The 13115-nt window shown below is 45.3% G+C and overlaps 1 protein-coding gene across 1 annotated transcript in view; it reads left to right on the top strand.

Moving 5' to 3' along the window:
• The first annotated feature begins 1349 nt into the window (after nt 1-1349).
• FBXW4 (F-box and WD repeat domain containing 4) overlaps nt 1350-13115 on the top strand; it is a 77710-nt gene continuing 65944 nt past the window's right edge. Inside the window, exon 1 of the mRNA XM_081105281.1 lies at nt 1350-2141. Coding sequence (XP_080961407.1) covers nt 1447-2141 — 695 coding nt within the window. The 5' untranslated portion in view covers nt 1350-1446. The remainder of the gene's footprint in view (nt 2142-13115) is intronic.

The following is a 13115-nucleotide window of genomic DNA, read 5'->3' as shown; positions in this document are numbered from 1 at the left end:
TTTGTAACAGGATTTGACCTGTAACTATTATTGAGAATTTTCTTAGTGGAGTTCAAAGCATTTTACAGGGATCATCTCATTTATCCCTCGAAAGTAGGGCAGAGGCATTATCTCCGCTACAAACTGAGAACACTAAAAGGCCAACATAGGTGGGGTTTTCTGTTGTTGTTTTGCTAAGATCAAAAAGTAATTCTAGGGCAAAGCCAGACTCGGGTCTGACCTTGTTACATGATGCTTCTGCGACGCCATAGTGCAATGTAGTTGCTTCCCTACACCTCTTCTACACTAGGCTAAGGTGTTGAATAATTTCCAGAGTTGATTTCTCATTCATTCTTTCTACCTAAAAATGGGTCTTAAGATGTTAATACAAAATAAAACTCTCAAATCCTTCCTACCAGAATTTGGGGGTACAGAATACACCGACAGGAATAAGCATTTCCCTCCCTCCCCTTCAAATCGTGCTGTCCAATGGAAAAATAATGCGGGCCACAAATGTATAAGTCAGATGTATAATTTTAAATTTTCTTGTAGTTACACTAAAATATGTTATTTAGGCCAATGTATCAAAAATCCTATCACTTAAACGTGTAATTCATATAACATTATTGAGACAGTTTACATTCTTTTTCTAGTATACGTCTTCAAAACCTGGTGTGTATTTCACGCTATGGCCCACCTGGATTTGGATTAACCACATTTCAAATGCCTGAAAGCTACGTGTGGCTGGGGGGCGGGGGCGGGCCAGCAGGTCTAGACTTCAGTGGGTTTTGCTTGGCTCTCCCTTCCGATTGGTGCCCTTGTGAATGGAATGGGTGGCGTGGGGAAGGGCTCCTGGGTGACTCTGAAGAACCCACTTGCGTTCGGTGGTGACTAATAAGAAGCCTTCGCTTTGCCATTTACTGCTCCAAGACTGGGGAGTTCGGGGACTCGGGATCTAGCAAACGGCAAATCTCCCCAAATGTCTAAAATACCAGCTCACTGCCAGGCTCACGGGTCCCAGCCGGTGCGAGGACCCGGGCTAAGGCACCTGCCAACTTCTAGGGGCTGCAGGCGGTGGGCCCGGGCGGTGGCTGGTGGAAAGGGGGCATCTCCCGAGGCGGAGGCGAGGTCTCAGGCCGTCCGAGTGGGCGCTGCTTGCGGGCAGGGGCTCCCGCCAGCCGCTCCTGCGGGGGAAGCTCGGCGGCGGCCTCGGCCGGGCCCAGGCCTCTCGCTGGAATGAACGCACGTGCTGGCGCCGAGCGCTCCCCGCGGCCCCGGCCTGGGGGAGGGAGATCGGCTTCCCGGTCCGAACCCCGCGGCGGCTCCGCGGCTGCGAGGGGCGGGCCCAGGTCCCGGCCCGCGCCGCCCCATGTGACCCGGTCCGACACGGTATCGCCTCCTCCCGCGGCGGCGGCGGCGGCTCGGGCTCAGGCTCGGCTCCGCGTCGGGCCGGCCCCGCGGCCGCTCATGGGCAGCCAGGGCCGCTTGGGGTCCCCCGGGAACGGCGGGCCGGGCGAGGGCGAGAGCGGGGAGGCGAGGAAGCCGCAGGAAGGGAGGGCCGCGCGGGAGAAGCGGAGGAAGGGGAAGGGGAGAGCGGGCGCCGGGCCGGGCGGAAGAGGAAGCGGGGCGGAGGGGAAGCCGGGGCCGCGGGACGCGCAGGAGGCGGCGGGGCCGGGGGCCGCGGCGGGAGCGAGCGCAGGCCCGGGGGCGGGAGCGGGGGGCGGCGGACGCGAGGAGGAAGGAGCGGGCAGGGCCGCGAGGGGAGCGGAGAGGAGCGCAGGGCCGGGGGAGGAGGCCGAGGGAAGGGACGATGGGCTGGAGGAGTGGAGGGTCCGGGCGGGGCAGCGCGAGGACGCCGGGCCGGGGGGCGCGCAGGGACCTGGGGGAGAGGCCGGGGGCCGCCTCGCGGGGGCCGGGGCCGGGGCGGAGGCCGAGGAGGAGGCGGCCCCGGAGCCCGCCGGCCGCCCCGCCGCGGGGCCCGCGCTCTGGCGCCTGCCCGAGGAGCTGCTGCTGCTCATCTGCTCCTACCTGGACGCGCGCGCGCTCGGCCGCCTGGCGCAGGTGTGCCGCTGGCTGCGCCGCTTCACCGGCTGCGACCTGCTCTGGCGCCGGATCGCGCGGGCCTCGCTCAACTCCGGCTTCACGCGGCTCGGCACCGACCTGTAAGCGCCCGCTCCCCGCCCCGGGCCGGCCGGCGTTCGGGGAAAGGGCGGGGCGCCGCGGCCTGGCCGGCCCGGGGCCGTGTCGCCCCCCCACCCCGAACCCCGAACCCGAGCACCCTTGTCTTCTCGGGGGGCTCCCATCCGAAGAGCCTCCCGAGAGCATCCCTCCGTCCCGAGGGCGGCCCCCACCGTAGCCACCCTCAGCTCTCCCTGCAGCGTTTGGTGCTCTTTCCACGACGCCGACTCCCCGCGTTCCCCGGCCCGAGAGCCCGCTGGTCTGGGGCCCTGGAGGCCCCCCCTGGCCCCGGTCTAGCGCTCTCGGCCACTGTGGGGTCCACCAGGACGTTTTGTGGAATTGCATCCCCGCACCCTCTTCTAAACGTTGTGGGGCTCCAGGGCGCACATACAACCGAATATGGAGAAAAGGGCTCACACCCGAGAAGAAGGCGCGGGGCCAGGGTCAGCTGTGGTTTAGGACTGGATACGGGCAGAACGGCGCCCAGAAGGGTGCCCGCGCATGGCAGGTGCCCGCGCACGACCGGAGGCTGGGTTCCGTGTGGGCTGAATGGAAGGGCATGGCATTGCCGTTCGGCTTGTTCTTGGCGGGATCTGAGACCTCTGAATGAACCGCTTTCCTGACCCCTAAGCTATTAAATAGAAAGGAAACCATGTATGGACATAAGGGGTCGGCGGGGGTGGGGGTGGGGGGGGGGGAGGAAAAGTTTTCAGATTGCACCCAACTCCATCCAGTTTGGGTTAAAAAAAAAAGTAGTTCTAATACAGTATTAACACCAAAGAAAGTTGTTTTAAAACATACAAAGCTATAATGCCACCACCTCTAGACAACTATTCATTTCTTAAAATTTTTCGGTTGCACACTTCTTCCTCCCTCTCACTGATGCTAACGATAGGTACATAATAAAAGTTTGTAAGCTGTACCATAATGAGATTAAAAACATTCCTCTAATATTGAATGTTTATGTTATGCCCAACTTTTCGCTATTATAGATGACAATGAAATGAATAATGTATGTTTGGTAACAGCTTTATTGAAGTATAAGTCACATTCCATCCAATATAGTATATCTCTCTTTGAATTGGTTACTTAGGATAAATTCTCAAGATTGGCATTATGGAATCAAAGGTTGGTTTGTAAAGATATATCAAGGCACAGTGGCACCAGCAATGAACGATTAAACCAATTTCATGTGAGAATTTAAAAAATCTTCGCTATTTTGGGACACATAATGGTACCTCAAAGTTTTGTTATTTATGCATTTCTTTTACCACTGACCAGGATAAAGATTTACCCATGTGTTTGTTTCACCTGTGAGATTGTTCCAAGTCTTTGCCCATTTACTATTGCAATCTTGATGTTTTTCTCAAATTTGGAATCCTGTGGGTCGTAGCTATTAGGCTTTAGTTTGTTTTCAAGTATTTTTCCCCAATTCTTTATACTTTAATATTTTTAGCCTATGGAAGGTTTACACTTAAAATAGGGTACAGTTACTGAATGGAAAATAATACAGTAATTAATAAATAGCAATACAAGAATAAACTGTTTTGTGTACTCACAACTGTAAACCTACTTTTGTTTACCCCTGTATATCAGAATCTGTCAGTCTTTTGTGGTTTATTTTCTATTTCCCCCAAATCTAAGAAATTTATAACTCCTCTACAGACCTGATAAATCTTCTCTTTGAATAGCTACTTGTTTCCTTATAATTTGATTTTTAAAATGTTTTTAAATTGATTTTAGAGAGAGGGAGGAAGAAAGAGAGAAACATCAATGTGAGAAACATCAATGTGAGAATGGAATATCAATTGGTTGCCTCCCACATGCACCTCGACCGGGAATTGAACCCATAACCTTGGCATGTGCCTTGACCGGGAATGGAATTGGCAACCTTTGGGTGCACAGGATGATACTCCAACCAACTGAGCCACACCAGCTAGGGCTGTTATAATTTGATTTTAAAAAATAGTTAAAACTTTCATCAATATCACTTTGTGTGCAAGGGATGAGACTTCAACTCTTATTTTCTAAATGGCTACCTAGTTATCACTATACATTTTGTTCTTTCCCTTTGTTCTAGAAAGCTTATTTTGTCAAATATTAATGTACACATACATACATATATACACATATATATGTGTACATATATGTATATGTGTACATATCTATATATATGATTGATATCTGAACTCTTCATTTTGTTCTACTGATATATTTTTCCATTTCCACACTTTTAAATATTTTTTTGATAGGGTCTAATATCTGTTAGGATTAGATTATCCTTATTGGATTTTTTTTTTTTTTTTTTTGGTGTGTGTGACATCTCTACTTCCACTCAACCACCCAAGCAAAAATAAATTTGCCTTTTCAAAAGTTTTTGTGGTTTTCACTATAAAGTTCCCACACACCTTTTATTATATTTATTCCTAAGTATTCCTAAATATTCTATGCATTTTGTTTTTATTATGAATAATCTCTTTTTTCAGTATGTTTTCTAGTTGGGTATTTTAATCATGTACAAGATTAATCTTTTATAAATTTTGGTCATTTTGTTCTAGTACAATTTTATTGTTGATGATAATGATTATCTGGGGTTTCGAGGGTTGTAGTCTTGTTACCTTTATTCCTGATAAGAAAAACTTTCAGAGAATGTATCAGTTGACCTATAAAAGAAGTTGGCTAAAATGACTGAACTCAAGACAGCCAAGGCAAAGTTTTGCTTTCTCTCTCTCCTTCTAGAGCAGTGATGGCGAACCTTTTGAGCTCAGCGTGTCAGCATTTTGAAAAACCCTAACTTAACTCTGGTGCCCTGTCACATACAGAAATTTTTGGATATTTGCAACAATAGTAAAACAAAGACTTATATTTTTGATATTTATTTTATATATTTAAATGCCATTTAACAAAGAAAAATCAACCAAAAAAGTGAGTTCGCATGTCACCTCTGACACGCGTGTCATAGGTTTGCCATCACTGTTCTAGAGATTGAGTGAATGAATGAAAATTTTTTTTCAAGTGTTTTAAAAGAGAGCTAATGGGAATGAGTGTGCATTCTATAAGCAATAACAATAAAAAAAAACTGAGTTTACAGTATAAATGTCTGGTGCTTTGAGACTACAAAGTGATATAGCTTTATTATTTATTCGGCCTGTGTGTTTTGAGTTCTTGACTGTGCCCTAGGTATCTCCAAACTTCTAGGGAAGCTGCTTTACCACAGCACTTGATAAAGAGCAAGGTCATTGTTTTCTGAGCTGAGAGGAAAAGTTTGTATTAGAGCAGGTGGAGCCCGTGTGGACCAGTGTGGTCTGTTTCTGGACAGCTGCAGAGACGTGATAAGCTACCAAGAGAGGTACTTGTCATCCCTGGAGGGAGATGGCATGCACCCATTCCTCTTAGGGCATCAGGGCGCTAGGGCCGAAGTTCAGTGAGAGTATGGCTGCTTGGATGGTGGTAGGGCTGCAGTTCATGGTTTGGGCTGATTAACTGCCAGCTGGACAGTGGGATGAGTTTTTGTCAGTGACACAAAACTTCATTGTATCAGAAACTTAACCTTAACCTCACAGCATCAGAGTTTTAGCATCTATCGAGAATGGGAATTCCATACCTAGAAAAATGAGGCTTAAATGTGTGAGTGCTACAGTGTTCAGCACATAGTAGGCACTCAATAAATTGTTGTAAAGTAGAACTTAATTGCTTGGCTTCTCCGCGAGTCAGTCTGTATATGGCAGGGGTGGGCAAACTTTTTGACTCGAGGGCCACAATGGGTTCTTAAACTGGACGGAGGGCCGGAACAAAAGCATGGATGGAGTGTTTGTGTGAACTAATATAAATTCAAAGTAAACATCATTACATAAAAGGGTACGGTCTTTTTTTTTTTTAGTTTTATTCATTTCAAATGGCCGGATCCGGCCCGTGGGCTGTAGTTTGCCCACGGCTGGTATATGGCAACAGTGGAGATGCGGCCGAAGGGCAAGAGGGAAAACACGCTGCCTAATGTCTCTCACCTGCCCTGGATGTTTTTGGAATCGTGACAGCAGAACCTGTGGGCTTAGGCCCGGGTCTGCACTCCCTGGCGGAGAGCCTCTTGATTCTCTGAAACACAAACGGCTAAGGTTTACTGACCTTCCGGCCCAGGGCAAGTCCCATTCAGTTTGGCTGTTCCTAACTGATCATAGCTTTGTTGATGTGAGTAAGATGAACTGCTTTGGTTCCTTGTGATTTGTTAATGGTCTTATACTTGTGCTTGAAGGCATTTTGGCCACTTTTAAACCACAAACAAATGATTTGCTTCCCTTTAGGCCTCTTGCCCAAACAGTGAACACTGGTAGGTATCCTGAGGGTTTTTATTTTTTCTTGTTTTTTTTTTTTTTTTTCCTCCAAGCAGACACAGAGACAGCCTGAGTCAGTCATCTGGCTTAAAATCAGTTTTGTTTGAAGGCTTTATTAAGCCTGGGGAAATAGAAATATCTTTAATATAAAAATCAAGGAAAGGTTTCATATAGCAATCTTTTAAGTTTTCCCTAGAGCAGGGGGGAAACTGACTAGTTCAGTCTTCAAAAACAAAATAGTGAAATTGAACTCTGTCAGTTTATAACATTGGCTAAATGCAAGTAGTTAGTGTGACAGGTGGAAGAACAAAGATGCTATCTACAGATATTCTGATACTGAAAATTAACAAGAGCAAAGAAAGGAAAGAAGTACATCTATGTATGTACTAGTAAACCTATTTTTAAAAAATACTTCTGCCAGTCTTATGTTAAAGAAAGCCTACTTAATTCTCCTCCCAAATTAAGTCCTATATGTTTTCAAACTTGAATTTTATTTTAAATATCCTTTGAGCAATACCTGGGTGCGCTTGCATTTGCCTGTGATAGATTTGCCTGGAACTAACAATAGGTGTTTAGGGAGTCAGGCTCTGAGGTGTTTGCCCTGGCATGTACATTCATTCCTCAGACGGGGTCTGGTAGGCTGGGAGCACTTTGAGGCTGGGGACCTGGGGTATCTATTTCAGTGATGATTAACGTCCAGAGTGGTGAGATGGACACAGATAAGCAGAGTGTGTTTGTTTGTTTTAAAATGATTGCGCCTAAGAGCATTTTTTTGGGGGGCCCAGAAAGCATAAAGTTTCCTTTCCTAACTCTGAACAGAGAAGGTATTGCGGACTGGTTACATTTAATGCCTAAAACAAATATCAACTTAAAGTAACTTTGCTTTCTCCTTCACCTTTCTGCCTTACCTAGGAAGGAAAGTCACTTACTTGTTCTCCAGTTCATTGCAAGGTTTCGTATACAGGCTTGGCAAAAGTAGGTCTACAGTTGTGAGTATGCTGAAACACTGTATATTCTTGTATTATTTATTTATTAATTATTATTAGGTGTTTTATTAACTGTAAACCTACTTTTGCCCACCCCTGTATGGATGTTATTAATCTTCAGTCGTTTTGGGGAAGCCTTATTTTTAGTGGTTCTGTGAGTTAATAAAAATTGAGTTCAGTTTACATGCTTATAAAATAAATAAAACAATACACCTGTGGAAGCAGGAAATGGTCTAGTGCAGTCAGTACCTCCAAATGCAGACTGGAAGAATGGAAGGGGCCTTTTCCTCCAAGACCGTGAGAATATAGAAGCTGCTTATATCCTTTCCAGTCTTGTAAAACTTGAAGAGGAGGGGGTGAATTTGCTAGCTTTGAGGGCAGAAACATGGAGAAACCCAGAGTCCTCCCAATCTGCAGGATGAGCAATTCCTATTGGAATGATATTTGAAGCTATTGCAGTACTCCATACTTTCAATTTTCTGCGTCTAACACCTTCACCTGAGGTAAAAAGTTGTGCTTGAGCTGCTGAAGTCAAACTGACAGTGAGGTTACTGAGGCAACATACAGGGTTAATTTGACATAGAAAAGAATTACCTTTGTGTGACAACCTTAACTCTGGGTTGACTCTGGCATTGGATACATTTCTGGTCCCAACTCATAACCATGGAACAGGGAGGAGTTCAGGTAGAGTCTTCTGGAGGCCAGGCTCCAGTAAATTTTGAAAATTTAAGATGAAATAAGCTGTTTGAAAATGAGAAAGTTGAGTTGAATTTTCAGTAAAAACTGGCATACCCCCGACTTCGATTCTTAGAAACAGATTTTTGTTAAGCTCCAGAATTTATGTCAGGTGTGTCAACCATCAGGCGAGGTTGAGAATCCCAAGATCTGGCTTATTCTTTCTATTCAGCAGTCTTGCTCAGGTTTGACCAGGATTCAGCTGGAACTGCAGTTGTAATTTGTAGAAGCAAGATGGCTGGGCTAATTAAGAATCTTTTGAATCCTGAATCATGTAAATGCTTGAACTGTATCTAAAACTGAGCATGAGACTATCTGGAGAATGAATTTATTTCTTGTTAGTGGTTTGGCACCTTGTCTCAACTTTGAATCAGTTCTTCATTATATTCAACTGTCCACATTGCCCTCCTTGGAAGTCTGGGCCACCCAATGGGCCCCCGTGCCTGCCCCTCTTTAGCCCACAATTAATTGCCAGTACATTCTTTCTTTTTCTCCTTCGTTTTGGTATTTGACATGAGTTCAAATTGCTGAGAAAGGTGACAACTGTGAAATGAAGACAGGGCTTGGAGACACCTTAAAAAATACATGCAAAGGCCACTAAATGACAAGAGCAGACTGCCAGGCTCTTTCAAAACATCACCACGTCTGTTGACTTTCCATTCCTTGTCCACAGCACAAAATTGGAGGTCAAAGAATCATAGGAGTTAGAGATGGAAAAGACATTTGGGGTCAGCCAGTTCATCCCTCCGCCTTCTCCTGCCCCTGATTCCAAATCATTCCGTACATTATATTTCTCCTCCAGCTCTTGTACAGTTTTCACGGTCTTCACTCAACCCCGGCCGTCACCTTTGGGGAATGATGCTGGAGGCTCTGTCCAGTTTCCCCACAGCGAAGAGAGAGATTGCTTCTGCCCCCAGTGACATTCGTGAACTTCTTTGTTGGTGGTCTCAGCTGAGAGGCTGAAGGCTAACGGCAGTCTCTGCTGCCTGGGGATGGGGCTTTTCTAGACAGGAACGTGCATACAGTGTGTGATGATGTTGGGGAAGGGGAAAGGGCCAGGGTTCAGTGTAGCCACTGCTGAATTGGTTCCTAGACTCTTGTTTTTCAGGGCCCTTGACCTGAAAAGAGGGGTGTGTGTGTGTGTGTGTGTGTGCGCGCGCGCGCGCTAGGTATTGGTGAGGTGGACAGAGATAAGGAAATTACACTGAATAGGAGTTTGATAAGAATTCTACCTTGCAAATGGGTGGGTTAAACAAACAAATTAAAAAAACAACAACAACTAGTCCTGTGAAGTAGTAGAGGTTTGTTTCAAGGAATACATGTTAGGGAAGAAAGTGGTTGGTGGCTTACTGTTCAAGAGGTTTTAGCTTAGAGTCAAGTTGAGAAGAACCGATGGGCTGGAGGGAAGTATTTTGGACCAGGGGACACTGTTGCTTTCGGTGGGTCTCCCCTTGGTTTAAGTAGCAGAGAAAGAAGTCCTCTGTTTACTGGCGGCGTGGCTTGGCAGGGAGAATGGTCATTTTTAGAGGCAGCTTTGGAAGGTTACCCCAGCTCCCCCTCTTGTTCTAGCAGCTGTTGGGAGCAGTCTGAAGAGGGTATTATATTTCTTCTGGTAACTCTGCCAAGAATGAGAGGAAATCCACAATCTGTGGGCTTTTTGGGGGGATGGGGATGGGGTGGCAGGTGATGGGACAGGGAAATGAAATTGTTTTATAATAAATATGTTGAGATACTGTTCCTGGAAAGCTGTTTCACTGGGAGGAATGGTATTTCCCCTGCTGACCAGCTCTGTAATGGGCTCTGCCAGTACTTCTCTGTCTTCCCTGTAGCCCCCATGCTTCTTTGAATTTTCGTTAGAAAGTCCATATGGAAAAGGTGGGTCAAGATGCCTATACGGGTGGTGTGTGTGCTTAAGAGAGGCCTTCCTCTAGGAGTTCCTAAAGGAGAACTGCTCATTTATCACTTATCTTGGCTGTAGTTTGACTTTATCATAATGGCCTAGGAACTGGAGATATAAAAACTTTCTGGGTGGTATCTAGTTCATGTTCTCTCCATCCCTTCATCCCAGGCTGGAAGGCACCAGGGATTTGAAACTTGGCCACTAGGGCTAAGAATCTGCTTTGGTGATTCATATGGAACACCGTTATAAGATTAAAAACTGTGAGAGGACCCCGAGAAGCAGAGTAGTGCATTCCTCTCACATTTCCGGGAGTCCCAGGAAACGTCATTTTGAAGGTATGAGAATAAAGTCCACTTTTGAGTCTGTTAGTGCCCAGTTCGGGTTTCACTTCGAAGATGGTCTAGTTCAGTGGTCGGCAAACTCATTAGTCAACAGAGCCAAATACCAACAGTACAACGATTGAAATTTCTTTTGAGAGCCAAATTTTTTAAACTTAAACTATATAGGTAGGTACATTGTTATTAACTTAATTAGGGTACTCCTAAGGCTTAGGAAGAGCCACACTCAAGGGGCCAAAGAGCCGCATGTGGCTCAAGAACCGTAGTTTGCCAACCACGGCTACTATAAAGAAATAGTAGCATCTTTCTTGCTGTTGTTTATTCTCAGAAAGTGCTAGATTAGCCTTGGATTGTGGAATTCTTGAAAACTGATTCTGTGACCAAATGAGTGTGGGAAATGCTGTTTTCCACATCCCCTCTCTTGGGTAGTCACAGGCCCATTGGTAAATTAAAGACAACGAGATGGCCCTAGCTGGTTTGGGTCAGTGGATAGAGTGTTGCCTGCAGGCTGATGAGTCGCAGGTTCGATTCTGGTCAAGAGCACATGCCTGGGTTGTGGGTTCAATCTCCTGTGGGGGTGTGTAGGAGGCAGCCAATCAATGATTCTCTCTCATCATTGATGTTTCTAGCTCTCTCCCTCTCCCTTCCTCTCTGAAATCAATAAAAATACATTTTTTTTAAAAAGACAAGGAGATGTTCTCTGATAGAGACCCATTTATTGCCCAAAATGTTTTTATTATAAAATTCTTTTTTTCACTGATCAATATTCCTTAACATCTTGCAGAACATGCACACGGTCGAGTGTCCTGCAAATACAGACCTTGACCAACAGCAGGAGGAAATGAATGTGGATGTGAACATGACCATAAATCCTAAGCTCACCAAGGGATCAGGGTCATGCCCAGTGCTTCTGAAACTGCTTTGGACGGCTTTGCCCTGTGGGTGCCACATTAAGATACTTTATCTGCTCAGATCCCTCCTGTGAAGCCTGTCTAGCATAAGGATTTGGAAGCCTTGGTTGAATTCCTGAAGATGTGCTGTATTACACGTTTTTAGGAAGGGCCTTTGGAGCTTGGAGGTAGTATGCCGAGGCTCCTGGAAATCTATAGATATTTTTGAAACTGACTTGCCGAAGGGAAACTGCACTTTTGAGAACTTGTTTAAGCAGTTTCTCTCCAAATACCTATTATATCAGGACCATGGTTCTCACCTTTTGTGTCGAAGACATACTTTTGTGTATGATGTTAGAATTTTTGATAATACATTAAAGGATTAAAAGGTGAAAGTCTTTTTTTAAACCAAGTTTTAGAAAGTTGAAAAACTAGTTTATATACTTGTTAACCTTCTGGTATGTTCCTATTTAAGTAGAACTATTACTGCCCTGACCTTGTTCTCTTATAATATACTTTGAGGTAAAGTTTATATCTATTCCTCTGAACATGCAATCTTCCTCTTATTTGTAGCAACTATGTCACGAGTCACACTGTGGCTCAGTGGTGTGTCTCACAAAAAACTTTATAAAAGTGTGGCTCTTTTTTGAATGAAATTCTATAAATTGTTTAAAATTTGATGGCACACTTATTCAGGGTTCCTGGTATACCATTGGTTGAGATCCACTTTTAGAAGTACTAAGAGGTTTAAGACTTGATCCTCTGGAATTTATGACTGTATTGGACAAACACGACATACAGCTGTGAAAAGCTAACAAGGCTAGGTTTATGATAGGTTCAGTCTATGGGTTCACATGAGAGGGATAGGAATGTTTGGAGGGGTTAGTGAAGTAGAGGCTTAAGCTGGATCGTGAAGAATGGGTGAATTTGACTAGTGCCCAGAAGAGGGAAGGAGGCATTTGTCAAGGAAAAAGGTAGGCTGGTGCTGGCATATAGGAGAAGGTATGGGTATAGTTATACATGTAGAAGAGATGGGCTTGGCTAGAGTTCACTTGCATAGTGTGGAGCCATGGAAGGTGAGGTTGAATGAGTAAGGTGAGCTGTCGTTTGGAGGCCTTTCCTGGGAGATGTGAGTGAGTCACTCCATGCTCTCGGGCATGGTTCTGTCCTCAGGCTGGCATGTTCCCTACAGTCTCACTTCACCTTGCATGTTTGGGTCACTCCTTGTTCCCTGACCAAAAGAGTAAGCAATTTAACACAATATAATGATTTTTCATTGATTTTTTTTTTAAACCTAATTATGGACATCTGCTGCTGAGGGCTATTGGCGGATTTAACTTAATGCCAAATATAAAGGAAGAGTTAGAAGTTTCTTGTATTAGGCTGTTTAAATACTTCTACTTAAAGCCAAATTATTAATTTAGTAGAAGAGTTGGTGGGTACAGACAATGTGGGGGGAACTCTGCTTTCTGCAGAGTAAGAAGATCAGAGAAATCAAGAGATAGTACTAATTTAAAATTCCAGGCCCCCAAGCATCATTTTGCATAGTCCTGTTTCTCCTCCTTAGCCAAGTGCTCCTTGAGATGGCCTTGTCCATCACCTGTGGGCAGATACCCTCCCTTTCTGAATTTTCAAGTCAGCAGGAAGTTATGTTTATGGTAATCATGCCAGTCATGCAGGTGGACAGCTTGGGTGGCATCAAGGGGAGTCAAACTTCAAGATAGAGCAGGGAGGGAAATTGATTTGTGATGCAGGCGTTTTCTGATCTTAGGGACCGTGCA

Source organism: Myotis nattereri (genome assembly GCF_964212035.1).
Source record: "Myotis nattereri genome assembly, chromosome: 13".
NCBI lineage: Eukaryota > Metazoa > Chordata > Mammalia > Chiroptera > Vespertilionidae > Myotis > Myotis nattereri.
Note: the sequence above shows the minus strand (reverse complement) of the source record. Positions and strands in the feature narration are given on the sequence as shown.